General features: G+C 48.8%; 1 protein-coding gene across 5 annotated transcripts in view; it reads left to right on the top strand.

Moving 5' to 3' along the window:
• FAM227A (family with sequence similarity 227 member A) overlaps positions 1 to 26,491 on the top strand; it is a 73,721-nt gene that overhangs the window by 7,113 nt on the left and 40,117 nt on the right. For 2 of the 5 annotated variants that reach the window (XR_014137984.1, XM_081796265.1), the window contains exons 4-11: positions 5,898 to 5,973; positions 6,457 to 6,533; positions 7,352 to 7,501; positions 10,250 to 10,351; positions 10,823 to 10,927; positions 12,567 to 12,690; positions 18,162 to 18,269; positions 20,191 to 20,270. Coding sequence is in view for 4 of the 5 variants with exons in the window: in XM_081796265.1 (XP_081652391.1) it covers positions 5,898 to 5,973; positions 6,457 to 6,533; positions 7,352 to 7,501; positions 10,250 to 10,351; positions 10,823 to 10,927; positions 12,567 to 12,690; positions 18,162 to 18,269; positions 20,191 to 20,270 (822 nt within the window). In the remaining variant the exon portion in view is untranslated. The remainder of the gene's footprint in view (positions 1 to 5,897; positions 5,974 to 6,456; positions 6,534 to 7,351; positions 7,502 to 10,249; positions 10,352 to 10,822; positions 10,928 to 12,566; positions 12,691 to 18,161; positions 18,270 to 20,190; positions 20,271 to 26,491) is intronic. The other 3 variants (XM_081796266.1, XM_081796267.1, XM_081796268.1) reach the window with 3 other exon arrangements.

Below are 26,491 nucleotides of genomic sequence, written 5' to 3'. Positions count from 1 at the left end.
CACAGAATCCGAAGCGGGCTCCAGGCTGTGAGCTGTCAGCACAGAGCCCTACGCAGAGCTCGAACTCACAAACCACGAGATCACGACCTGAGCCGAAGTTGGATATTTAACTGACTGAGCCACCCAGGTGTCCCTGCCCCATTTTTTGATTGAGTTGTTTGTTTTCTTATTGTTGGGTTTTAACAATTCTTTGTGTATTTTGGATAACAGTCCTTTACCAGCTGTGTGTTTTGCAGATCTTTTCTGCCACTTTGCTCCAACTAAATCTCCTAACCCCATTACCCCTGGCGTCTTGCTTTCCACCAAGCTCCTCTGTCCCCAGGGCCCAGACCTGGTGAATGCCTCTGCAGGTTTTAGCCGCACCCCTATCCCAACTTTTCTGGTGCTGACTTTTGGGGTCAGTTCATCTCTTGAGTTCGTCTTTTTGATTTATTTTTTAAAATTTAGCAGTGCCTGGGTGGCTCAGTGGGTTAAGCGTCTGACTCCTGATTTCAGCTCAGGTCATGATCTCACAGTCAGTTGTGAGATCGAGCCCCACGTTTGGCTCTGCGCTGACGATACAGAGCCTGCTTGGGATTCTCTCTCCATCTCTCTGCACCCCCCCCCCCAAATAAATTAAAATTAGAATTAAAAAAAAGTTTAAATGTCAGGACAATGCATCCTTATTCTAAAATATTCAAACCATCTCCAAGTATAAAAGTAAACCGTAAAATTTACTTCACTCCCAGCCCTTTATTTCCTCCTGAGAAGTAACCACTGTTAATTGTTTGTTTTGTATCCTTCCAGAGTTTTTTAAAAAAATATTTTATTTTTCTTTGTGGATGGAACTGGAGGGTATCATGCTAAGTGAAATTAGTCAGTCAGAGAAAGACAAATATCATATGACTTCACTCCTATGAGGACTTCAAGAGACAAAACAGGTGAACGTAAGGGAAGGGAAACAAAAATAATATAAAAAAAAGGGAGGTGGGCTAAACATAAGAGACTCATAAATATGGAGAACAAACAGAGGGTTACAGGAGGGGTTGTGGGAGGGGGGATGGGCTAACTGGGGAAGGGGCACTAAGGAATCTACTCCTGAAATCATTGTTGCACTAGATGCTAACTAGTTTGGATGTAAATTAAAAAAGATTTAAATTAAATTAAAAAAATGTATTTTTTAAATAATGTCTCCATGGGGCTTGAACTCATGACCCTGAGATCAAGAGTTGCGTGCTCCATCAACTGAGCCAGCCAGGTGCCCAAGAACTTTTTCTATACATTTAGAAACATAGAACACATATATTTAGGGTTATCGTTTTCTTTTTTTAATGTGAGTAGGGTCATACCATAAATACTGTTTTTGTAACCTGCTTTTGTTTGTTTTTTATTCATTCATTCATTTATTTGTTTTTAGCCTCAATAACTCTTGGAGATGCTTCCAAGTCACTACTGTGGATCTGCCCTGGTCTTTTCGTGACCGCATAATATTCTATTTGTTGGATGCGGCATAATTAATTTATTCCCTACCGATAAATATTTCGGTGGTGTTTTCATCATAGTGAACACGTGAATATTTCTGTATTTGTATCTTGGGGCTCATTTGCAAGTATTTCTGCACGCTAGAGTCCTAGAAGTGAAATTTTGAATTTTGGTAAATGCAGTTGAATCGCCTTTCCCAGAGGTTCAGCCATGTTTTCACTCACGCAGCAACGAGACCATTAGCTTCACTTGCCCCTACCTACCCCACCATCGAGTAGAGCTTAGAATTAAATTGTGAATAGGGGCGCCTGGGTGGCTCAGTCGGTGAAGCGGCCAACTTCGGCTCAGGTCATGATCTCGCAGTCCGTGAGTTCGAGCCACGTGTCGGGCTCTGTGCTGACGGCTCAGAGCCTGGAGCCTGTTTCAGATTCTGTGTCTCCCTCTCTGTGCCCCTCCCCTGTTCATGCTCTGTCTCTCTCTGTCTCAAAAATAAATAAACATTAAAAAAAAATTAAAAAAAAAAAGAATTAAATTGTGAATAAAGGCAACATACACACACACACACACACACACACACACACACACACACACAACTTGGAGTGATTCCATAGAAGTTAAGAAACCTTGTCTCTCTGTGTGTGCCTGTGTAGGCAGGAGAGGTATAGCATTAGGGACACAGACTCCGGAATAAGACGGTCTGTGTTTAAATTCCTGCTCCGCCATTTTCTCACATTGTGAAACTAGGTTAATTACTTAAGCTTTATGAATCTCTGTTTTCTAGAAAATGGTGATAACAAAAATAATGTATCTACCCCATAGGGTTGTTGCAAGAATTAGAGGAGTTAAAACTCATGAAGCCCCTTAAATCAGGCCTGAGAAGAGTGCCTGGCTCACAGGAAGGACATTCTATATGTATGAACGTGTAGGAGAAAAGTCTGGAAGGATACACACCAAACAATCGATGGGGTCATTTCTGGAAAGGGGGTGGTATGGAAGGCGAGTAAACATGTTTTTTACTCTGGATACTTCTGTAATGTGGTTTACAAAAGGAATGTATTTGCATGTCAGTTCTGTGATTTTTTTTATGATAATTTTAAAACCAAGAGGAAGAATATCTTGCTCCCAGAAACAGGATCTGGTGGCTACTTAAGATTGTCGAGCATTGGGGCGCCTCGGTGGCTTGGTCAGTTAAGTGTCCGACTCTTGATTTTGGCTCAGGTCATGATTTCACGATTCGTGGACTAGAGTCCCATGTCGGGCTCTGTGCTCACAGTGCAGAACCTGCTTGGGATTCTCTCTCTCCCTCTCTCTCTCTCTCTCTCTGTCTCTGTCTCTGGCCCTCTCTCGCTCTCCTGCCTCTCAAAATAAGTAAGTAAACATCAAAAAGAAAAAAAGATTGCCTAGCATTGGCATATCTTCTCAGGTGCCCTTCGTGGCCAGTGAGAACCAGGATAGGGCTGGTGGGAGCAACCTTGGGTCGTCATATGATCTGGAGGAAGGGACCCCTTGCCTGTCCTTCCTGTCCTCTGCCCAAGCAGCTGGTAAGATCTGTCAGATGCTCACTGCCTTCTGCCACAAGAGCCCATCCCTAGGCTACCCTGCCCAAGCTCTGCTGGCTGCGGTTTGCCCTGCCCTGTGTCCACCGGGCCTTGACTATGCAGCTACTTCTCCTGTGTCGGGGCCATAGCCAGACTGGTTTCTCCAGCCTCCATGCTGCCGTGCTGCCTGGCACCTAGCCCGGTGCCTAGTGCATAAGAGGTGCTTCTTAAGTGTGCACCAGTGAACGAATGAGCCCCAGATCCTCCTCCCCACATCCCACATCACCATGTCCCTTTTCTGTTCCTTCTTCCATGCCCTAAGTGTGGGCTCCCCACCTCTCTGGCCATGAACCTTGCTTAGCTCTTCTTCAGCTTTATTTATTTATTTACTTATTTATTTATTTATTTATTTTGAGAGTGAGTGTGAGAGAGAGAGGGAGAGAGCACGTGAGAGAGACAGAGCACGGGAGAGGGGCAGAGAGAGAGAGAAAGAGGGAATCCCAAGCTGGCTCTGCACTGAGCGCAGAGCCTGACGTGGGGCTCGAACTCACGAACCGTGAGATCATGACTTGAGCCGAAATCAACAGTCAGATGCTAAACCGACTGAGCGCCCCCCCGCCCCGCACCGGGTACCCCTTGCTTGGCTCTTCCTTCCGGCCCCCTTCCCCTCAAGAGCTCCACTCATAGCACAGCTTCACCATTGACCCAGTGGCAGGCACATTCCTTCCGCTCTCCGCCTGGACGTCCTCACCCTAGAAGGGACTTCTCTGCATCCCGTACCCCAAGACTAGTGGAGGGGCCCCTTCTGAGCACATTGCTGGCATCCTGTACCTCCCCACTGCAGCACTGGCCACCTCAAAATCCCTGGCTTCTCCCCACTAATCCCTGAAGCCTCAGCAGCGTTCGCTGCTCTCTGCTGCATCCCCGACACAGGCATAGCATTGGCCTTGAGCAGGTGCTCAGGAAATACCTGTGGAATGAATGATATGGTTGCAAATCCTAGCTTCTCTCCTGTATCTCAGCCTCATATTCCCAGCCACCTAGAGCAGTGGCACCTAAACCTAAGTGATCATCAGACTCCCCTGGGAGGTTTTTAAAAAAACTAAAAGTGAAAAGAGCATCACGTGGGACCGTGTGTTCTGCCTGCTCTCATTTGAACACGATGTCTCCGGAAGGCTATGCAAGAAATTAAGGGTATTGGGTGGAGGGAGGCAGGAGGGAGACTTTTTACTCTACTACTTGATTTTGTACCTTGTAAATTATTTACTGGTGTTAAATTTTAAGTAGAGAACTATTCAGGAGCCACAGTACATAAACAATTCATGAGCTGAGGCAGACGCAAGGAATGAACTTCTCCATTGAATTGGTGTATCTGAAAAACTCCCCAAGTAGGGGGACAGCCCCACTTGTAGGTACCACTGTCGTCTCAGATGCACACGGCCCAGTGCTGGTCTCCTCGTTGACGCCTAAAACTTGCTGGTCTCCCAACGTTCACCTATCCGTTCTGCTCTCTCCGTGTGCAAATCTTGTCCATCCCTCTTCCAAGGCCTTGACAATATGGGCTACAAGTGGCATCCCGGTAAGGACCAGAGACACCGCTGTTCCACTGCCTTGGCTCACACTCCTCCCGTTCATTCATCATGCCTTATCTTGGCCTATGTTTTTGGAGTGACAAGCGTTGACACGTAGACCTACCGGTGTGAGCCCTTTCCCCATCTACATACACCTGCGCACATGCTCATAAAGGGGGTAGAAGACTGGAGGGGGCGTTTCACAGTTTATCAAGCACGACAGATGCCTCATCGTTTCCCCCAGTGCTCGTGGGTGGTCCTCTGTGACTCTTCTAGTTCACACTACTCTCAGTTGCTTCAAACCCAAACGTAGCAATTTAGGACCTACTTGGCCCACGTGTGCTGATGTCAACTGTCCAAACAGATTGTAAATTCCTAAAGGCGAGGACACAGAATCCTCATTCTTCGTTGACTTTATTGTCCAAGAGCAGTGCCGGGCTCATGGCCGACGATCAGTACAACTTGTTGGGTCACTGACATTCATTTTTCTTTCCTTTTGTTCCCTCAGGAGGGGATGCGGGAATGGGGGAGGAGGAATCAGAGATCAAGAGAAATCTGTTGAGAAGTCAAGGGTCTGGTGATTAATAATAATAATAATAATAATTAGCCTTTATTGAGCAGCTCCTATCTGGTAGTAGCCTCCGCACTGGTGTTTTAAGATGCACTAGGGGCGCCTGGGTGGCTCAATCGGTTAAACGTCTGACTTCGGCTCAGGTCATGATCTCACTGTTTATGAGTTCGAGCCCCACATCGGGCTCCATGCTGACAGCTCAGAGCCTGGAGTCTGATTCTGTGTCTTCCCCTTTCTCTGCCCTTCCCCTGCTCACACGCTCTCTCTCTCTCTCTCTCTCTCTCAAATATAAATAAACATTAAAAAAAATTTAAGATGCACTCAATACTGTATGTATATCCAACCCTTACAAGGACCCTAGAAGGTAGGTATCATTGTCCTCCTCACAGAGAGTTTAAACAATAGCTTTTAGCCCAGGGAGCTTGATTGGAGCCCCCATTCCCACATCCTGTACCTCCTCAGAGGTATAGACAAGAGGAGGCATAGCCAGGAGGAGGGGCGGCGTGGGAGGAGGCAAGGTGGGGGGATGTATCGGTGGTGACACTCGGTGGGGGCGGAGGTTGGGTGGGAACGAGGTCAGTGACACCAGTGGCCACGGAGACCCTGGCGCCTACGGGGAAGACAGGGAGGCGCTGCCACAACCTCTGCTCCAGGCCTTTTGCGCACCAGCGGGGGAAATGGCCTGATCTCTGACCCTCGTCCCGCGCCGAGATCTGCACGAATCCCTAATGCCCCATTTCTTTCTGGTTTTTGAAGGCAATTGAGAGATTTGAGTTGGAGAAGAAGGCTTTGAGAGAGAAAAGTCACGGCGACCCCGACCCGGGAGACAGAGGCAAAAATCCTTTCTCATAGCCTTGATGGTGTTTCTGTGGGGTGTGGCTGTTGTTAGTATCTCAAACGCAGTTAAGCAGGAATCCAGCATTTCAACCGAGGATAGCTTTGTCCTCTTCTGGAGGAGTCTCATGTCTGACTTGCTGGCATTGGGCGAGTTAGGAGGGAAGGACGGCGCACTTAGAGACGGCCTACTAGGTGGCACTTCTCCCATTAAATCTTTGCAATGCCCCCAACTGTGGGCTAGGTGCCACTGAACAGAGTTTACAGACGAGGGAACAGGCTTGGGGGCAAGGGGACAGCTTGTCTGCGGTGGGTCCTGGATCCAGTGAGCCAGCAACTCAGGCGGGGACCAGTGAGACTAACAGTGTGACTGTCCTCTGGCAGCTCAGGCTAAGTGAGTGAAACATCACAGCTATGATTACTGCACAGCGATGGACAAACTTCGTGGTTACATCCTGTCTCTTCTTCCATTCTTCTGCAGACAAGAGTCCCAGAAAATCACAGCATATTTGCAGAGGCTCGGAATCTAGGAATGTCAGATCTTTCATCAATAAAAGGGTAAGGGATCTGCTGCTGGGTCTCTTTCTGACTGGTTTCTGCTGGGCATGAAATAGATTTTAGTCCTGGGGAGAGGACGCTTGGCACTTGCATGGTGATTGTGCAGGAAAACTGCAGAGTGCCCTTTTTAGAGGATCTTAAAGTAGTTCGCTCTCTCTGTCTCTATCTCAAAACAAATAAATAAATACACTTAAAAAAAAAAAAAAAAAGTAACTCAGCCCCCCAAAATGTTTCCAGCAGGTGCCTTGGGTGATGGCAATTGGTTTTCTCTTTCCACTTTTCTGTAGCTTCACATTTTTTATAGTTGTCATATTGCCTTTTTTCCCCAGAAATTCATAATGAATAAACCCAAGGGGGAAACTGTATGCTCCAAATTATTAATGACAGTAATGTTAATTGGAGGTAATCCATGAGTAGTTAATTCAATGATAGCCCACCTTCATAACAGGATCTATTCTCTGAAGTGATAAATTTGAAGACAGTGTAGCAATGTGGAAAATCTAAGGTGGAGAAAGCAGGACACCGTGTGTGTGTGTGTGTGTGTGTGTGTGTGTGTGTGTGTGTGTTTATGTATTGTAACATGAGTCGAGTTATATCTGCATATTTGTAAACATGCTCAGAGCCTGAAAGGGAAAATAGAAATAATGTAAATCATTTGGTAAGAGGTGCTGGGGTCCTGAATGTGCCCCCATTTTGTCCAGTTTCTATAAGCTTGTTACACCATCTTCGTGATAAAAAGGGGAAGATATCCTCGTTTTTAGTTTTAGTTTAAACTGTCAAATGATGGACCTCATTTTCATACCTGCTTTTTGTTCCAGAAAACAGCAGATAAAAATCTGCTGGTGGAGCTGTACCAGCACCCATATAAATTTAACAGCGCTGTGCCGAACAGGCTTCCAAATGGGGTGAACTTCTGTGACATGGTGGGCAATGTGGTCCGGGCTGAGAGAAACCGCCTTAGTGGCAAGGTAAGGAAAGAGAGTGGGCAGCTCACCAATGTTGCCAACTGTGTGATCCCCCTGCCGTGGGCCCAGCTGTACCCCAGCTTTACAGCAACCGTGTGGCAGACAGACACGGCCGTCCCCGTTCTATACCCCAAGGAACTGAGTCAGGGTCACTAAGTAAGTCAGTTTCCACGGCCAGACAGTTTGCAGGTAACTGAGCCGAGATTAGAACCCAAGCCCATGTTCCCTCCAAAACCTAGATTCTTCCTTCCTGAGCACTCATTTCCAGACTGTTTTTTTTTAATTTTTAATTTTTCATTAAAATTCTTTTTAATGTTTATTTATTTTTGCGAGAGAGAGACAGACAGAGCACAAGCAAGGGAGGGCAGAGAGAGAGGGAGACACAGAATCCGAAGCAGGCTTCAGGCTCTGAGCTGTCAGCATAGAGTCCGACGTGGGGCTTGAACTCACAAACCGTGAGATCATGACCTGCGCCGAAGTCAGACTCTTAACCGACTGAGCCACTCAGGTGCCCCCAGACTGCTTTGATCATGTGTCTTATTGGCAAAAAATTTTGAGCGTGCACCATCATGATCTATGTTTTTTTGTAAATGATATACAGACATGCTCTGTTGTCAACTGCTACATTATATATTAGTAATCTTAATTTCTTGTTTTTCTTAGTTAGACATTAGTTAGAGTATTTTCCTCCCACGCCCCTTGGTGCCCCTTGGGGAGAACAACCACTTGGAGAGCAGTGCATTGGAGCACGCTGGGTTCCTTGGGAAGCAGGGCGGAGGGTGGGGGCGGTATTCCAAGGCCTAGAATATGTGAGACCACTCAAGAGGTGGGGATGAGTGCAGAGAGGTGTGGGGAGGGGAGGAAGCCCAGGAAATGGTATCCGCAGCCCTACAGCTGGTCTCATCGCCCTTCATGGTGTCCCCAAAGCAGCTCCAATCGTCGTCCCCTGCCGGGACCCAGGTTCTTAGCCTCGTCTACCTGTACTTCCTACTGCTGCCTCAAACCACTTACTACCCGTCTCTCTCTCTTGTCTCCTCCTCCCTCTGTCCTTTTGTCTCTCTTTCCCTCGCTCCTCTCTCCCTCTGCCCAGCCACCTTCCTTCACTCCCTCCTGTCTTCACGATTTCTCCCCGCTGCCTTCTCTCCGGCGGCAATGTCTCTGCCTCGGCTCCGTCGGTCTCATTCCTCTGTGTCTTGCGTTCAGACTTTCTAAGAGTGATGGTCTGTTGGGACCAGCCGCCGCCCAAGATGACAGTGGTATTTCCAGCCCCTGGCTCCAGCATGGACTGCAGTCAGCAAGTGGACAGCTGCCTTTAACCAGTCGGTAGGGGCTCTGGGCCCAGGTGCCTGGTCCCCTGCCGTCTTTGGCAGAGGGGTGGAGGAGCGGCAGGCACACAAACCCACAAACCGCAAGACCATGACCTGAGCCAAAACCCAGAGTCAGAAGCTTAACCGACTGAGCCACTCAGGCCTCCCACAGAAAGCAGATTCTTATGGAGTCCTTCAGTTTCCCTCTGTCGTCTGGTTGAGGAAGCTGAGCACATACAGGTTCAATAACGTTGCTCAAGGCCACACAGCTTCTTAGCATAAGAGCTGGATTTGAATCCAGCTGGATTCAAAGTCTGTGCTCTCACTGTATGTTTTCTCTAAGGAAACGTGAGGAACGGTGAAAAAGACAAAGCAGAGAGCTGGGCTCAGAGAACCCCCTGCCGATGAGGGAGGCTTATCCACGCACCCTGCCCCCAGCTTCCATAGGCCTGGAGGGAGAGCCAAGGAGTCTCCCCCTTTGCATCCAAGAGGGGGCAGGAATGGGATCTCTTTGCTCTTCATAATGCTAAGAGGCCGCGTGTGTGGTGTCTCTGGGGTCAAGCTGCCTGCTCCGGAGCCTCCCCGGCCATGCGAACTTGGGCAAGAGTCCTACACTTTCGGACCCTCCCTTTCCTCTTCTATAAACCGGGGATGCCTGTAGCTACCACCTAGATGGTAAGAAACGAAATGAGGTGAGGGGTGAAGGGCACAGCCCTGTGCCAGACACATGGTAAACATTCAACAGATATTACGTGTCATTACGCTATTCAGATGGTAGTTCTGGAATCAGAGTCAGGTTACCCGGTCGCCTTGCAACGAAGTCTGAACTTCCTGCCCCTCCGAGTTCGCTGAAAATTCCGATTTTACAGTTGCATGTGCTTACCGTGAACCCCGCAGAATCTCCTGGTCCAGTGACTTGCAGCTGTGTGGCGTGCGTGTTTGTTGATTGCCGCTGAGCGGAGTAGGTGACAGAACGGGGAAGCTGCCTCCAGTTACAGATTCCGGTGCTGGCTCTGCCACTTGCCGGCTGTATCTCTTTGGGCAAGAGACTTCAGCTCTTCGGTCCTCAGTTTGCTCGTCTGTAAAATGGGGGTAGTGGTAACACGCCTGGTGTGATTATCTTAGCGGTTAGATGAGAATGTGTAAAAATAGCTGGAAAGGCAAATAGTCGGCACTCACTAAACTAAAGGGGTAAGTGTTTCTTTTAAGTTGACTCCAAAGATGACGGGTGGGAAGATGGTGTGGTTAGCGACAATAACAGGCTGTGGAACACAGGGAGGAAAGGCGGGTTCTGAACGGAGAGGATTATTAATCTGGTTGTGGCTCCACAGCCACAGTGAAATAATGAAACAATGAAAAATTGTGTTTTCAAAGACAACGGCAATAATAATGTGAATTTTGTTGTTGTTGTTGTTGTTGTTGTGTTTTTTTTTTTCTTCCCAAGTCTTTCTGTTCCGATAGAGAATTAGAGAAGTTTCTCTCTTCTCCTTCTCCAAGAGCCATATGGCTGGATAGCTTCTGGTGGATCTTTCACGAGAGGTACCAGGTAAATCTGCGTGCTTCTCTCCCTTGCTTAAGTTACTTTTCTATGGAATAAAGCCCAGTGTCTCTAACATGGGCTACCGGGCTCTCTGATTCTATGGAGCACCCCTGCAGCCCCATCTGCCACCCCTTCCCTTCCCCACCCGTGCCTCGTCCATCCGTCCTGTGCTTCAGCCTCCGCACAATGTCCCGTAGCCCCCTGAGCATCAGGAACTGGTCCCTGACACATGGCTGGTCAAGCACAGGGCCGGGAGCAGGGTCGGGACCTCCCACCCCAGAGTTTGCGCACTTTCTCAACAATCCGCCCCACGTATAAATCTATTTCATAAATCCTATAAAAATCAGCGTACTACTTCGTAAATGACAGGAGGTTCAACCTCTCGAGAATAAGAGGAGTACGTATTTAAGAACCTCAGGCCTTAGCCGTTTCATCAGGAGGCTCTAGTAACTCCTTCTCCACTCTTATTCCTGGTAGCCAAACAAGGAGATCCAGAATGAGCTGTTTGATCGGATATCCCAACACTACGCGTCTCTCTTGTTGCATGAATCCAAATCCCACTATGAAGAGGCTCTCTTAAAAGTGAGCATCAACCACTGTTGGGAGAACAAAAAATCACGCTAATGCCAATAGAATGCCCTTAACATTCTTTCTGTGAGGGAGTAATTAGTAAGTTGTGCTATATTCATACACAGACTTGCAATGCCGCAGTCAGAAAAAAATAAGGTAGATCTATATATGGCGTATTTTAAGTGGAAAGCAAAGAAATTTCTAGAACTCCGTGTTTAAAAATGTATATGTATATATGCATGTGTGCCTATGAATAGAAAAAAAAAATCTGGAAAAATACTTACCCAGCTCTTAGCAATGATTATCTCTGGGGAATGAGGTTGTAAGAGACTTCCTTTTCTACTTTAAATATTCCTGTAGTATTCAAATAAGCATGTGATTTTAAAATTAAAAAGTATGAATATACATACATTCACAAAGACTGATTTAACTACATAAATAAATTACCACAAAGTTAAAAGGCAAATGCGAAACTGCAGAAATCATGGAGCATATACGTCACACAATGGAAAGAACTCTTACAAATCGGGACGCCCGGCTGGCTCAGTTGGAGGAGCGTTCATCTCTTGGTCTCGGGGTCGTGAGTTCGAGCCCCACGTTGGGTACAGAGATTACTTAAATACACAACAACTTAAAAAAAAAAAAAGAACTCTTATAAATCTTATGAAATCCCTTCTAGACCAGTGGACAAAGTACCAAACCAGAAATTCATCAGGGAAGAAATACAAATGGGAAAAAAAGTTCACCCTTAACAATCGTCAAACATACAAATTAAAACAATAGCCATTTGATGCCCCTTTTTACCTACTGGATTGCATGGATTAAAAAGAATAATTGCCAGGGTTGTGAAGGATCTAGGGAAATGACACTCTGACGGTCTGAGAGAGAAGTGCATCGTTACATTTTTGCTACGATAAGCCCCCAACGTATCATCGCTGCTATGATTACTATCGTGATTCCATCTTCTGGAAGTCATAATCGAATACTCGGGAAAAACTGCTTTCACTCATGCATTCCACAAAGTTTTGACTGCCTGCTATGTGCCAGACATAGAAACGGTATCCACCGATGGGGGTGTTGAAGTAAATTTTGATATGCCTACTCAGCACAATATTATGAAGTTCACTCGTGGGGAGAAAAATCCCGAAGAGTTTATAACAACCTGAGGAAGCGCTTCTACTATGTTGTTAAATGAACAAAGCCAGATAGAAATGTATAATTTGAACTCAACCGTAGTTAAGAAGGGACAACAGTTCCACGCGTGCAGAGGGGAAAAAAATAACAGTCGTAGTACTTCCTGTAACCTCTGACGGTGGGTCAAATGTATCTTGTCATCCGGGCTACTCTTTGGAGGTGGCAGAAGGGGCTGAGCCGCAGACCACGTGCAGAGGGAAAGCGAGAGGGGGAGGTTGCTGGCCAAGCCTAGCCTGAGGTCTGAGGTGGGGTCCCCAGGTAGGGTAAGGAGTCCACCAAGATGTGGGCCAGTGACAGATAGAAACTGCTCCCCCCATGAATGGAAGGCAGCACGGTGTCAGGTGGAGAGTTTTATCACAGATCCTTTCCACGGTCGGGGGCTCTTTTCTGGGTGCGGAAACGTCCAGAACATGGCCTGAGCTCTGCTTCCCCTCCCCCCCGCCCCCGCCCTCCCCAGAGGCTGCCATCACTTCTGAGTAAAGCCCTGTACACCAGCTTCTGTTGCTGCTTCCCACAGTCCTGGTTCAACACGCACGATTTCAAGTCGGACATCTGCAACACAGTGAGCCTGTGGATTTCGGGTAAGAGGAGCCTGCTCTGTCCTGGGGAACGCGATTCCGGAAACACTTTTCTGCCTGAGCCTAGGTCATAACACCCTTTACTGAGGCAGCTATCCTCTGCTCTCGTTGACGTTCAAGAAGGTAAGGTGTGCGGTTAGAGCCCCGTGGAGTACTGATCTCGCCTGCTTCCGCAGAACAGTTCTGAGATGTTCTTAGTCCCTTTTTGTGCCCGGTGCATCTGTAGGGAGCAGGCTCCAGCCGAGCCCCATTAGTTGGCCATGTGCTGTGGGCTGGTGGATGCAGAACTGAGCAACCCCAAAGCGTATGCTGGTTGGACGATCCCAACCTTCCTCCCCCGGGTGACTCCATGTGGCCCAACTGTAGTCCCCTTGTCCCTGCTGCCCGCACAGTGAGTGCCCAGGGTGGTGTTTGCTTTTAACGACTTTTCACTCCCCTTCCCCACTCCCCTCTTCTCAACCTAGATTATTTTCTAAGGCCCTTAAAATCTCCTACCTATTGAGAAGTTCCTGGGTCCTAAGTACTGTGCTAAGTAAGCACTCTTTTACATTTCCTATTGTCTTGGGGGTCTCCAAGTCATTCCCACATTAAGGTGTTTGCTAGGCGAGCTCTCAGGTCTCAGCGTGTAGGAGTATGGACAGCCAAGATTATGGCAGTGCAATGAGGTTACACAGCCAGGGAATATTCTTTTTTTTTTTTTTTTTTTTTTAATTTTTAAATGTTTATTTATTCTTGAGAGAAAGAGAGAGGGAGCAGGGAAGGGGCAGAGAGAAAGGGAGACACAGAATCTGAAGCAGGCTCTAGGCTCCGAGCTGTCAGCACAGAGCCTGATGCGGGGCTCGAACTCACGGACCATGAGATCATGACCTGAGCCGAAGTCAGATGTTCAACCGACTGAGCCACCCAGGTGCCCCCAGCCAGGGAATATTCCTAAGGGAAATGACAGGCAGGGTCTGGAGGAATTCCTGTGCAAGCTTCCTCATGCTGTCTCCCTTCCGTGAGGAGTTAGGCAGGGCACTGTCCTCCCTCTGCAACAAAAATGCAGCAACACGTGTGATGTTTCTGCCCAGCCCGCTAGAGACATAGCACCCAAGCTTTCTATTGGGGGCTGGTCACATAGAGACCTCTGTCTGTCATGTACCAAAATTCCAGGAAAGCAGGTGTTCAGCAGAAGCCACACTGTTTTACAGCTTGCCACTCTTACCAGTTAGGGGAAAAATTTCCCCCAGCTTTATTGGTATAATTGATGCATAACATCGTGTATGTGTAAGATGCACAACGTAACGATTTGACGCACGCATATGTTGGGAAATGTTCCCATAATGAGGTTAGTTAACACATCCTTCATCACACATAATTATCATTTTGTTGTTATGGTGAGAACACGTAGAAGCTACTCTCATGACAACAGTCAAATATACAACACAGGATTGTTAACTGTAGCCATCATGCCGTAGATCCCTGGGACTCGTTCCTCCTATAACTGGAACTTTACCCCCTTTGACCCACATCTCTTCATTTCCTCCATCCCCAGCCCCTGGCGACCACCAGTCTATGCTCTGCTTCTATGAGTTTGGCTTTTTAGCTTCCGCCTATAAGTGAGATCACGTAACAGTGTTTGTCTCTCTCCGTCTGCCTAATTTCACTTAGCATAATGCCCTCAAGGCCCATCCACGTTGTTGCATTGTCTGGCTTTCCTTCTTTTTGTGGCTGAATAACATTCCGTTGTGTATATATATGCCACATTTTCTTTATCCATCCACCCATTAACGGACGCTCAGACTGTTTCCATGCCTTGGCTATTGTGAATAATGCTGCAGGGAACCTAGGGGTGCAGGTGTCTCTTTGAGACTGTGATGTCATTTCCTTTGGAGTAGGATTCCTGAATCATAGAGTCGTTCTATTTTTAATTTTTTGAAGAGCTTCCATACTGTCTCCCATAGTGACAGTACCAATTTACATCCCTTTCAACAGTGCACAGGGTTTCCTTTTTTCTACATCCTCTCCAGCATTTGTTACCTCTGGTCTTTTTGATCATGGCCATCCTAGCAGGTGTGAGGTGATATCTCACCGTGGTTCTGGTTTGCATTTCCCTGTTGGTTAGTGATGTTGAGAGCCTTCTCACATATTTGTTGGCCGCGTCTTCTTTGGAAAAATAACTGTTCAGGTCCTTTGCCCATTTTTAACCAGATTATTATTATTATTATTTATTTACTTACTTATTTTTGCTAGTGAGTCTGTGAGTTCCTTATATGCTTTGGATATTTAACCTCTTATCGAACGTATGGTTGGCAAATATTTTCTTCTCTTCCATATGTTGCTTTTTCGTGCTATTGTTTCTCCTGCTGCACAGAAGCCTTTCAGTTGCACATAGTCCCATTTGTTGATTTTTGCTTTGTTGCTTGTGCTTTTGGTGTCGTAGCCAAAAAGTCATGGCCAAGACCAATGTCAGAGAGCTTTTTCCCATATTTTCTCCCAGGAGTTTTATGGTTTCAGATCTTACATTTAAGTCCTTAATCCATTCCAAGTTCATTTTTGTTAAGTGGTGTAAAAATGAGGGGGTTCGGTTTCATTCATTTGCATGTGGCTGTCCAGTTTTCCCAGCACCATTTATTGAAGAGACTGTTTTTTCCCCATTGTACATTCTTGGCTCCCTTATCAAATGTTAGTTGACCATCTATGTGTAGGTTTATTTCTGGGTTCTCAATTCTGTTTCATTGATCCATGTGTCTGTTTTTATGCCAGTATCATACTATTTTGATTTCTTAGCTTTGTAATATAGTTTAAAATCAGTGTGATGTCTCCACCTATATTCCTTTTCAAGATTGCTTTGGCAATGCAGGGTCTTTCGTGGATACATACAAATTTTAGGATGGTTTTCTCTACTTCTGTGAAAAATGCCATTGGAATTTTGAGAGATTGCATTGAATCTACAGATGGCTTTGGGTATTATGGATGTTTCCACAATATTAATTCTTTTGATCTATGAACACAGCATATTTTTCCATTGATTTGTGTCTCCTTCAATTTCTCTCATCAGTGTCTTACAGTTTTCAATGTACAGACTTTTCACTTCCTTGGTTACATTTATTCCTAAGTATTTCACTGTTTTTGATGTTATCATGAGTGGGGTTGGGTTGTTTTCTTTATTTTTTTCCCACATAGCTCCTTGTCAATGTATAGAAACCCAACTGACTTTCATATGTTGATTTTGTATCCTGAAAATGTACTGAATTTGTTAATTCTAACAGTTTTTTGGTGGACTCTAGATTTTTCTGCATACGAGATTGGGTCATCAGCAAACAGAGACGATTTTACTTCTTCCATTCTGATTTGGATGCCTTTTTTCCTTTCTTTTTTCTAATCATTCTGGCTAGATCTTCTGGTACTATGTTGAATAGGAGTAGTGAGAGTGGCCACCCTTATCTCGTTCCTGGTCTTAGAAGAAAAGCCTTTCTTCACCATTGAGTATGATGTTAGCTGCAGGCTTGTCATATGGGGCTTTTGTTACACTGAGGTGTGTTCCTTCTGTACCCACTTTGTTGAGTGTCTTTATTGCAGAAGGATGTTGAATTGTGACAAATGTTCTTCCTGCACCGATTGAGACTATCATGATTTTTATCTTTCCTTCTATTAACATGTATTATGTTGATTGAGTGATCTGTGGCTATTGAACCATCTTTGCATCCCAGGGATCAATCTCACTTGACCTTGGTGTATGATCCTCCTAAAATGATGCTGAATTCAGTTTGCTGGTACTTTCTTAAGAGGTTTTGCATCTATATTCATCAGGGACATTGGTCTGTAGTTTTCTTGTAGCATACTTAATCTGGATTTGGTATGAGGGTAATGCTCACCTCATAAAATGAGTTTGGGAGTGTTCCCTCCCCTTCAGTTCTTTTGAAAGAGTTTGAGAAAGATTGGAGTTAATTCTTTAAGTGTTTTGTAGAACTCACCTGTGAAGCCATCTCGTCCTGGGCTTTTCTTTATTTGGGAGGTTTTTGATTACCGACTCAATCTCCTTACTCATTATCGGTCTGTTCTGCTTTTGTATTGCTTCATGATTCAGTGGTGGTAGGTTGTACACTTCCAGGAATTTGCCCACTTCTGGGTAGTTAGGGCAAGTTATATCAGTGTAAAGAAATGTTTACCAGACAACTCGCAGATGCTAGCCAAAGGCCAAGTTCACAAGCAAGATTTTCCAAGGAGAGCAGCCTTGTGCCTGCTCAGCCTTTTCTGCACACCCATTTAATCCTCTTAACATATGCAGACTCCAAGAAGTCCCACAGCCACCAAACAGGGGAGCAGGCGTTCAGGTCCAGGCTGTCCAGCTGCAAAGCTAGGTCTTGACCACTGCTCCATCCTTCCTCTCATTTTCCGACTCTTTTCTTCGCTTCGCCCTTCCTATTTCCCGTTTTGTCCAAGACTGTGCCTCCTTCCCCTAATGCATTCTCAGCAATAAACCCCCCTGTCCACTTGCTTTGTCCAGTGGAGGCAGCATCTTTGCATAGGTGGTCAAAACTTCTCAAGTGATCCTTGGTCTTTTCCTTTCTACACCAAAGAACCGAGGGAGAAAGTGGAATCCTTCTAATGTCTGAGCGTTCAGGTTCCAGAAGCCAAGACTCTGAAGCACGTGGTTTTCTTACAAGAAAAAGCATCAGCCCCATTAGTGTCACCATCAAATATTTAGGGAGAACCCATTTCTGGTACTTAGCTAAGTGTGATAAGATGTTGGACAAATACTTGCTAAGCACCTGTTTGTTATGTGCTAGGTCCAGAGCTAAGCCCTGGAGGTGCAAAGGTGAATAAGGCCCAGGTCCTGCGCTCAGGGAGTTCCCAGTCCAGCAAGAGCAGAGGAGATGGGCAGGAAAACCAAAGTCTACAAACCCTTCACATTTGTGTACACAGGGTCACGTGTCCTGGTGTGATCGGATCGGATCTTGACACTCACGCTGTCTGGAACGCAGGGCGAACTTCATCTCCATTTTCTTTGTTTTGTTTTTTTAAGTTACTAAAATTTTTTTTAACGTCTACTTATTTTTGAGAGAGAGAGAGAGAGAGAGAGAGAGAGAGAGAGAGACCATGAGTGGGGGAGGGGCAGAGAGAGAAGGAGACACAGAATCCCAAGCAGCCTCCAGGCTCCAAGCTGTCAGCACAGACCCTGATATGGGGCTCGAACTCACGAACCACGAGATTATGACCTGAGCCAAAGTTGGACGCTTAACCCACTGAGCCACCCAGGCGCCCCACCATCTCCATTTTCCAGAGGAAGGCACCAAGCCGACCTAGAGAGGAAGTGGGGGAGCTCCCCCCACCTCCACAAGGCTCAGGGCCACTGTAGGGTGGGGCTAATGCTAGAAGCCCCGCCTCCCTAGGACCAGCAGGGGGCTCCTGGAGGAGAGGCTCTGGCTTCTGTTTTCTGCTTCCCTTCTCTTTTATGGAGGTTTTCACAATCCCTCTTCATTCTCTGTTAGGTATATATCCTTGCCTACAGAGCTATAACAGCTGGGACTACTCGGAACTAGATCCAGAGAGATTCCGGAGAGAAGAATTAATTTTGCAGAGAAAACGACTGTTAAAGAGTAAGGTACCACTTGTGGACTTTAGCCCCCTGTGGCCCTGCCACACCCAGCCGTATCCAGTTGAGGCAGGGCAGGGCCTTAGTATTGAGGTAGTCGGGCCAGGTTCCCTTTAATGCTCCCCTGTCTGGTCACCAAAATGACTGAAATGCTGATGTTCAGGGTGCACTTAAAAGTCAGCGCAACATAACTGCTGGGCTGCAGGGGTGGAATTTTGTATTCTAACGATGGATGCCGGTTACTGGGTGTCTCTGGGTGTCCGGTTACTGGGACCCATAGCGCAGTCTAGGAGGAATTTAGGCAACGCAGTGACACTACCTTGGATTGGGCACTGTGGTGGGGCTTACAGCGTGCTGAGGCAGCACGGGGAGAGGTACCCAGTCCAGCCCTGAGCAGGCAAGTGGCATTGAAGCGGAGATTCGAAGGATGTGTATTTTAGGCGGGTGAAGGGGAGAATTACTGTTCCAGGCAGAGGGAACAGCATGCGAGAAGACCCAGAGGCATTTCTCGTGGCAGCGGTGAGAGGACTTTATGGGGTAACCAGCCTGTGGGTGGCTGAGTCAGGATTCAAACACGGGACTGCAAAGCCAAAGGGACACACTGTTGGGTCAGGTGGATATTTTCTCCAGCAGGGGGAGGTCTATCCTTTCCATGGGGGCACCCCAGGGACACAGAAAAGCCCTATCTTTAGTAGGTGAATAGGACCCAGAGGGCAGACAACATCCCACTAATGAAATCCCTCAGCCACCCCCAGGACCCTTTGGAAGTGGAGGATAGGAGTGAGAAAATGATTTTTTTCTCAAATATGGTGGAAACCGTTCACACCGGAAAGAATGTGAGTCTAAGCCCAAAGCTGTACTCTGATTAGCAGTAAAAATCATGCTGTCGCATACTGACTCATTCTCTGCACCAGCCAGTTTGTGTTACTTTGTTTTCCGCCTACTCTACCCCTATGAGAGAGCCTGTTCCCCTCATCTTACAGCAGGAGGTGAGGGGCAGAGAGGTTCATGCGCCCAAGGCGCCCCTGCGCAGCTGGAGGGCCAGAATTTTGCCCAGACGGGCTAATCAACCTCCTGCCTTCGAAGGCAGCCTGTGGGCCCTCTGGCCAATGAAGCCATTGTCCCCACTCAGTCTGCCTCCCTCAGGGAATGCGAGGCCACTCAGCCCTGTCTGCGCGGGGATGCCACTCAGCAGGAAGGAGGGGCCCCCTGAGAGGCAGTACAGTCCCCACCATGGTGAGCCCCCTGTCTGCGCGGGGACGCCGAGAGCCACGCCTTTGCCACCTAGGAGGACCAGCAGCAGCAGCGTCCCTAGCCCGGCTGCACCGGGCTCCGCGGTGGTCCCCCAGGGCTCCGTAAGCGCTGTCCAGTTTGCGAAGCGCCAGTCTAGGGCACAGGGGAGGGACTGCCTGGCAGGCCTCAGAGAAGAGCATGACCCCCGCTTGATATGTTCGCTTTCCCAGCAATCACCGTGGACACACAGGAGTTGCAAAGTGAACAACATCTAACCTGTGAACTGTCTTCAAATTTAATGACACTCTAGGAGATGGATGGATTGTTAACTTTTTTAAGGGTTTAAGCCAACATGTCTTCATTTGGATGTTTTCAACTTTTGGGTTTTCTTTTGAAGCCAGTACTTTCTTTCCCCTGTGGGTTGAGTGCTTGCACTGTGTATGGGGCTCCGCATACATTATTGAACTGGGCTCACCAGCCCTGCAAGGTAGTTGGTATTTAAGCCCTGAGCAGGATCCGAGAGGTTAGGTAACTTGCCCAAGGTCATTTAGCAGGTGGAATGACTGAGGGGCTCTGGTTTGCCTGAGGTCTGTTGTCCTCCAGGGAGGCGGCTGTGTCAAAACTCCCGGTCTACGGTGTCCTCTCCAGGACAAGAAGGAACTAACTGAAGCACAACTCTGTCTCCTTCCTAGGAAGAGAGTTTCTTTTGTCCACTTCTAAGAGCTACCCCTTCCAGAAGTCTACCCAGAGCAAGGAAGCCCAGGGCCCGAAGGTGAGTAGAGAGTCACAGACCCAGACCCTTTGCATCCCAGATGCTTCAGTGACGTCCACGTGGTTCCGCATCTCTGTGCTCCCCGCCCAGCGTCTCCGGGAGGGGTCCTGGTGGTCCTCTAGGTCTGCGTGCATGAGCAGAGCACCAAAGGGTGACCCCAGAAATGCAGTGATGGGGAAGTGAAGGGAAAAGAAGCAGAGGCTCAGCTCAAGGTGCTTTTCTGTCTTTTCCTCCCCCTCAGTCCTTGTCAGAAACCTGCACCTGGCTGTCCTCTCGACCCCTGCTTGCCCCTCTGTGCCCTGTGATGTTCCCTCCTAGGCAGCTCCAGCACCACCCCTCCCCTCCCCTCCCCTCCCCTCCCTCCACTCCAGTTTGAGCTCCTTCCTATTACAGCAGGCTCCTTGCTCCCTCAGGCTCCCCGGTACCCCGGCAATCTTTTCAGAATGCAGATCTAATTATGTCCTAGGTCACCCCCCCCCCCCCCGGCCCCACCCAACTCCCCCTACCCTAAACACCCTCCCCCAGCCCAAATACAAAATACCTCCCGAACCTCAGAAGGCTTCCTCTTGCCGTGGGGTAGACTGACCTGTGCGACCCTGCCACGTCCTGCCGGCCCCATCTCCACCTTCCTGGGCCCTTGCGGCTCCCCCTGCAGGGGTGTTCTCTCAGTTCCTTGTGGACGTCACACCCCTACCAACACCTGGCCTCTGTACCTGCCACTCCTCTTGTCCCAGGTAAGCTCCCTCCTGCCACCATCATTGCCAGCATCTCCTCCCACTGGTAACACGAAACCAAGTGCTACCGCTACCGATCAAGGCCTCCTTTTTCCAGAAAGCTGGACAAATAAATGTCTGGGAAAACAATGAAAGAGGCCTTCTGCTGCCCGTTTTTGTAAGTAGAACGTCACTGGCACACCGCCACGGTCCCTGGTTGACCTGGTCTTGTACTGCAGGCGGCCTGTCTCACTTGCCCTTCACTGGTCTTCAACTGGCTTTGCACTGCAATGGCAGGGCTGAGTAGTTGCGGTACGGACATCATGGCCCGCACAGCCGAAAACGTCTACTCTCTGGCTCTCGGCCGAAGGAGTTGCCACCCTGGTTCGGGGGACACGTACTCATCCTTCTGTCTCAGCTGAAGCCCTTGTCCTCAGGGTCAGCAGCCTTGACCCTCATCTGCATTTGGTTCCTTGTGATACGTGCTCAGAGCTCTGTCCTTCAGAGCACTTATGGAATTATGCGGTCATTCCTATGATCATGGCTGTCTCTGCCACTAACCTTTTTTTTTTATAAAGCTTTTATTTATTTATTTTGAGAGAAGGAGACCATGAGCAAGGAAGGGTCAGAGAGAGAGGGAGAGAGAATCCCAAGCAGGCTCCCCGCTGTCAGCGCAGAGCCTGATGAGGGTGACATCATGACCTGCGCAGAGATCAGGAGTCAGATGCTTAACCAACTGAGCCACCCGAGCACCCCTCTGCTACTAATCTTTAAGCTGTAGACCAACATCCTCATTGCTTTTTTTTTTTTTTAATGTTTATTTATTTTTGAGAGAGAGAGAGAGAAAGAGCACGAGCGGGGAAGGGGCAGAGAGAGAGGGAGACACAGAATCGGAAGCAGGCTCCAGGCTCTATGCTGTCAGCACAGAGCCCGATGTGGGGCTCGAACTCGTGAACTGCGAGATCATGGCCTGAGCCGAAGTCGGACGCTCAACCGACTGAGCCACCCAGGCTCCCCAATATCCTCATTTCTAATGCCATGCTTCATTCTGAATAAGTAGCATATGAGGCTCGATTCATCGTTAGACCAGACTTTCCCCTTTGTTTGGGGCGGAGTTGGGGGTGTTTTCACCCTGGCACATTCACCCAATGTTTGGAATGGGTGAAGGGTGTGCCTTTCTTTTGTAAAGCGGGATAAAGGCTACGTTCTCAATATGATCACTTTTAGAAAACAGGACGTAAGCACATTTAAGGATCTGGAAATGGATGTTCTTTGAACTGGCAAGGCCAGTGCTCCTTGGAAAGTTTCCATGTCCCCACAGGGCTTGAAGGTCTCTGGTTCAACGCCTGCTCTCACAGGTTCAGATTGTAGCTGTGCAGCCTCGGACAAGTTACTTAACCTCTCTGAGACTTGGTTTCCGCAGGTGTGACATGAGCACAATAATAGCAGGGCCTTCTCCCCGCCATGATGAAGATGTGTGTCAGCACATGTGTCTGTGTGGCCAGGGCCCCTGTCAATCCACGGCCGCACGTCTCAACGGGGCACTTAGCACTGCCCGCCTATGCTGTCACACTTCCCCAGCATGTGCTCCCCTCCCCGAAACCCTCATGTCACTTGGTCTCCCTTCCCAGAATTCTTGTACTGCAGGCGGCCTGTCTCACTCGCCCTTCACCCCAGCACCCTCCAGGGAGCGTCTTCACTGGGAAATTAGAAGCAGTCAGCAGGAAGGCACTCCCTTTCCTACCACGAGGCACCTGCCCCCATCTGTACCCTCACCATTGGCCTATGGAGGACGGGCCCTGCCCCCGCTTGTGCCCTGGACCCCACCCCCTGGGGACCAAACCCCTCTGTCTTGTGTCGTCATTTTCTCCCACTCGGTGGGATCACGCCCATCTTTGAACAGTCCTGCCTTAGCACTTCCGGCCTTTGCCTCTGCACCGCCATTTCCTGCTGCCTTTCCCGCCAGAACTTCTTGAAAGCCTCATCTGCACCCACACTTCCTTGCCTCAGCCCTCCAGTCGGTTCCTGCCCTCAGGGCATCATTGCATCGGGCGGCTCCTGCCGTGGCCCAGACCCTAATCTGTTGCCTGCTCTAGTCTGTGTCACGTGGTTGGCTACGCCCACCTTCCTGAACCACTTTTTCCGCTTGGCTTCTGTGTTGCCAGGCTTTTGCAAGTGCCTTCCTTCCCGGCTGGCTGCTCCTTTTCCGTCTTCCTTGCTGGCTCCCTGTCCTTTCAGCCAGTCAGTCTGTCCCGGCCCCTTCCCCTCCACTTACATGTTCTCCCCATGTGGTCTCATCTGGTCCGCTGGCCAGTAACACCCAAATCTCCCTCCCGACCCTGGTGTATCCAACTGCCCCCTGGGGCCCCGCCAGGAGGATCTCGACCTGGAAAGGGGTGAGGAGGTTGCTGATTCCCAGGGTCCGGCATCAGTTTGCTCCTGGCTGACTGCACCAGCCTCTTCCTGGGCTCCTCCCTTGGCCCCAGTCCAGTCTCAGCACAGCCACCAGAGTGACCTTCTCATAGACACCAGATGAGGCTGTTCTCCACCTCAAGCCTCCAGCAGTTTCTCCAGTGCACTGGGAATCCAATCCAGGCCCCTTAGCCTGAGTTGGATTGCCCCTCAGGATCGGGCCACCACCTCTCTCTCCAGCCTCTTCACACCCTTTCCCTCCCTCGGCACCAGTCAGCCCACCGGACTTCCTTCTGCCCTTGGACCCTCCAGGCCTGTGTCCAGCTGAGCCTTTGCACTAACTGTCCCCTTCGCCTGGAACGTGCTTTCCTCAGAGTTCTAAGGAAGGGCTGGCTCCTTCTTGACATTCAGATTCCAGTTTCATTGACATTGCCCTAGTGAGGCCGGTCCTGACTGCCCAGGGACGCTCTATCATCACGTGGCTAATTGAATTCCCTGCACAGTGCTTATCACAGGCTGCTCTTTTTCCTGGGGGATTTATGTAGTGTTTAGTATCTGTCTCCCTCTATTAGAACATAAACTCCAGGGTGCCTGAGTGGCTCAGTCGGTTGAGCGTCTGACTTTGGCTCAGGTCATGATCTCACGGTTCGTGGGCTCGAGCCCCGCATCGGGCTCTGTGCTGACAGCTCAGAGCCTGGAGCCTGCGTCTGATTCTGTGACTCGTTCTCTCTCCACCCCTCCCCCACTTGTGCTCGCGCTCTCTCTCTGTCTCTGCCACTCAAAAATAAATAAATGCTAAAAAAAATAAATAAATTTAAAAAAAATTAGAGAAGACAGTTAAAGAAGATCTTTGTAAGGAAGAATCATCATCTTCTTACCTGCAAACAGTAGTCTCCTTCAGGAAGAAATGTGTTCAAGGGAAACGGTGATGCACCGCCCCCAGGAAGGGCCAGCATGTTGGTTTCAAAGGCCAAGCCACCAAGAATGAAGCCCAAACCATTCCCCGCCCCCGCCGCCGCCCCCTCCACCCCCACAAAGGTACACTGCTGTGCCCCAGTCAGTGTTCCTGGGACCAGATGCTCAAAGCTCTGCTCTGCTTTCCTGTCAACAGACTTCCCCAAACTGGAGTCTGCTTGGACTCTGCAGGGCACTGCTTCATCATGTTGGTCATTCATACCCTGAAGGCAGGTGTGGTGCATCTAAAGGGTAGAACTTTGGTGAAATGTCTGCTTCACAGCCCAAAAGAAGCTGGGGGAGTACCTTACGTCTTTCACCTTGGGGCATGAGTCTTGCGTATATGGAGAAGGAAGGGCACACATGTGACAGATAACACCCCCAGAAGGAGCCATTTAAGCTGAGAACCAAAGGATGAGGAGTCAGCCATTAAAAGTTAATGGAAGAGGGGCGCCTGGGTGGCTCAGTCGGTTGAGTGTCCGACTTCGGCTCAGGTCGTGATCTCACAGTCCGTGAGTTCGAGCCCCGCATCGGGCTCTGTGCTTACAGCTCAGAGCCTAGAGCCCGCTTCAGATTCTGTGTCTCCCCCTCTCTCTGCCCCTCCCCTGCTCATGCTCTGTCTCTCTCTGTCTCAAAAATAAATAGAAACATTAAAAAAAGAGAGTTAATGGAAGAACCTTCCAGAAAAAGGAAACGTGTGCAAAGGCCCTGAGGCCACACACACACACACACACACACAAAGAGCTTGAGCTATCCAAGGAACAGAGAGAAGGCCAGTGATATTGTCACCCAGTGCAGGTGGGGCATAAGCTAAGATTGCCTGGGGGCCCTCCCCACCAGGCAACCCCAGAGGCGACGGAACCGTAGGAAAGAGGGGCAGGAGTCAAGGCGAGGGAAGCAGCGGTCTGGACAGTTGGGAGAGTCATAGCAAGGAGTATGGATATAATGTAAGTGCTACTGGAATCCATTAAAATAAGGGAAAGACACCATCCGACTTTTCTTTTTATAAGATCACACTGTCTTCTGAATATGGAGAATGTAACACAAGGGGACAGAGGACCAGTTAGGAGGCTTTGTAGTTGTCTCGGGAAGAGACTGTGACGGCAGATGAGGAGAAGCAGAGACCTGAAGTGTGTTTTGGAGTCAGATCTTTCAAGCTGTGCTCACAGAATGGCCTTGGGAGTGGGGAGGAAGGGTAGGGAAAAAAGGAAGGAGCCAAAAATGCTTTCCGGTGTGTGGCTGAAGCATCTGAATGGAGCCATTTACTGAGCGGGAGAGCATAGCGTTTGGGGCAGGGGAAAGCTACCAAGAGCTCAGTTTTGAACTTGTTACCTTGAGGAAGCCTATGAGAAGTGTGAAGGCAGACGTCACCCAGGTAGGTCAGTCTGCAAGGCTAGACTTTGGAGGAGAGGTCTGAGTTAAAGATCAAGTCCTACCCAAGTTGTCTGTATCTGTGACAAAGTATGGGAGTTAGGAGTGAATGACCCCCACGGAGTCATAGGCTAGCTTGGTGCAGCAGACCTAAAGTCCCCTCTAAGGTGATGCCATGTCTCAGTTGTGCAACTCTGAGCAAATCTGAGCCTCTGGGTTCTTATCTCACAATGGGCGTCACACCTGACAGAGGAGGCCCCAGGCCGGTCAGGTTTGGTCAGAGTGTCTACTCATTTTATCCGGAGTTTTCCCAAGCTCCAGGGCATGGGTACGGTAAGGGTCAATAACAGTAATGATTCCAACTCCTCCAGCTCGTGCCCGTGCCTGCTAATACCAGCTCTAAAGCCCACTGCCCTCCTGGACATTTCTGGGCAGCCCCAGATCGAATCTCACCTTGGCTCAAAAAGAGGCTCCGGGGCTGCCCTGTCCCATCACAGCTGAGCCCTCAGCGCGAGCCGTCTGAGTAGCAGGGTGACCACGTGGGACAGAACGGTTCCGTCTCCTCTGGGCCGTGCTGGGGAGGGAGCCCCAGGGCAATCTTGGCCTACGCCCCACCTGCATGATAGTCGCCTTGCCTCATAGCTTGGGCATGGCTGCTGGTCACAACCTGACAGAGTGCGTGGGGAAGTGTCCTCTCTAGGCCCTTACGACATCCTTGCAAGGATGTCGTATTACCTTTATTTGACAGGGGAAGCAGTAGACTCACAGGTG

This window comes from Panthera onca, chromosome B4 (genome assembly GCF_046562875.1).
Source record: "Panthera onca isolate mPanOnc1 chromosome B4, mPanOnc1 haplotype 2, whole genome shotgun sequence".
Taxonomy (NCBI): Eukaryota; Metazoa; Chordata; class Mammalia; order Carnivora; family Felidae; genus Panthera; species Panthera onca.
Note: the sequence above shows the minus strand (reverse complement) of the source record. Positions and strands in the feature narration are given on the sequence as shown.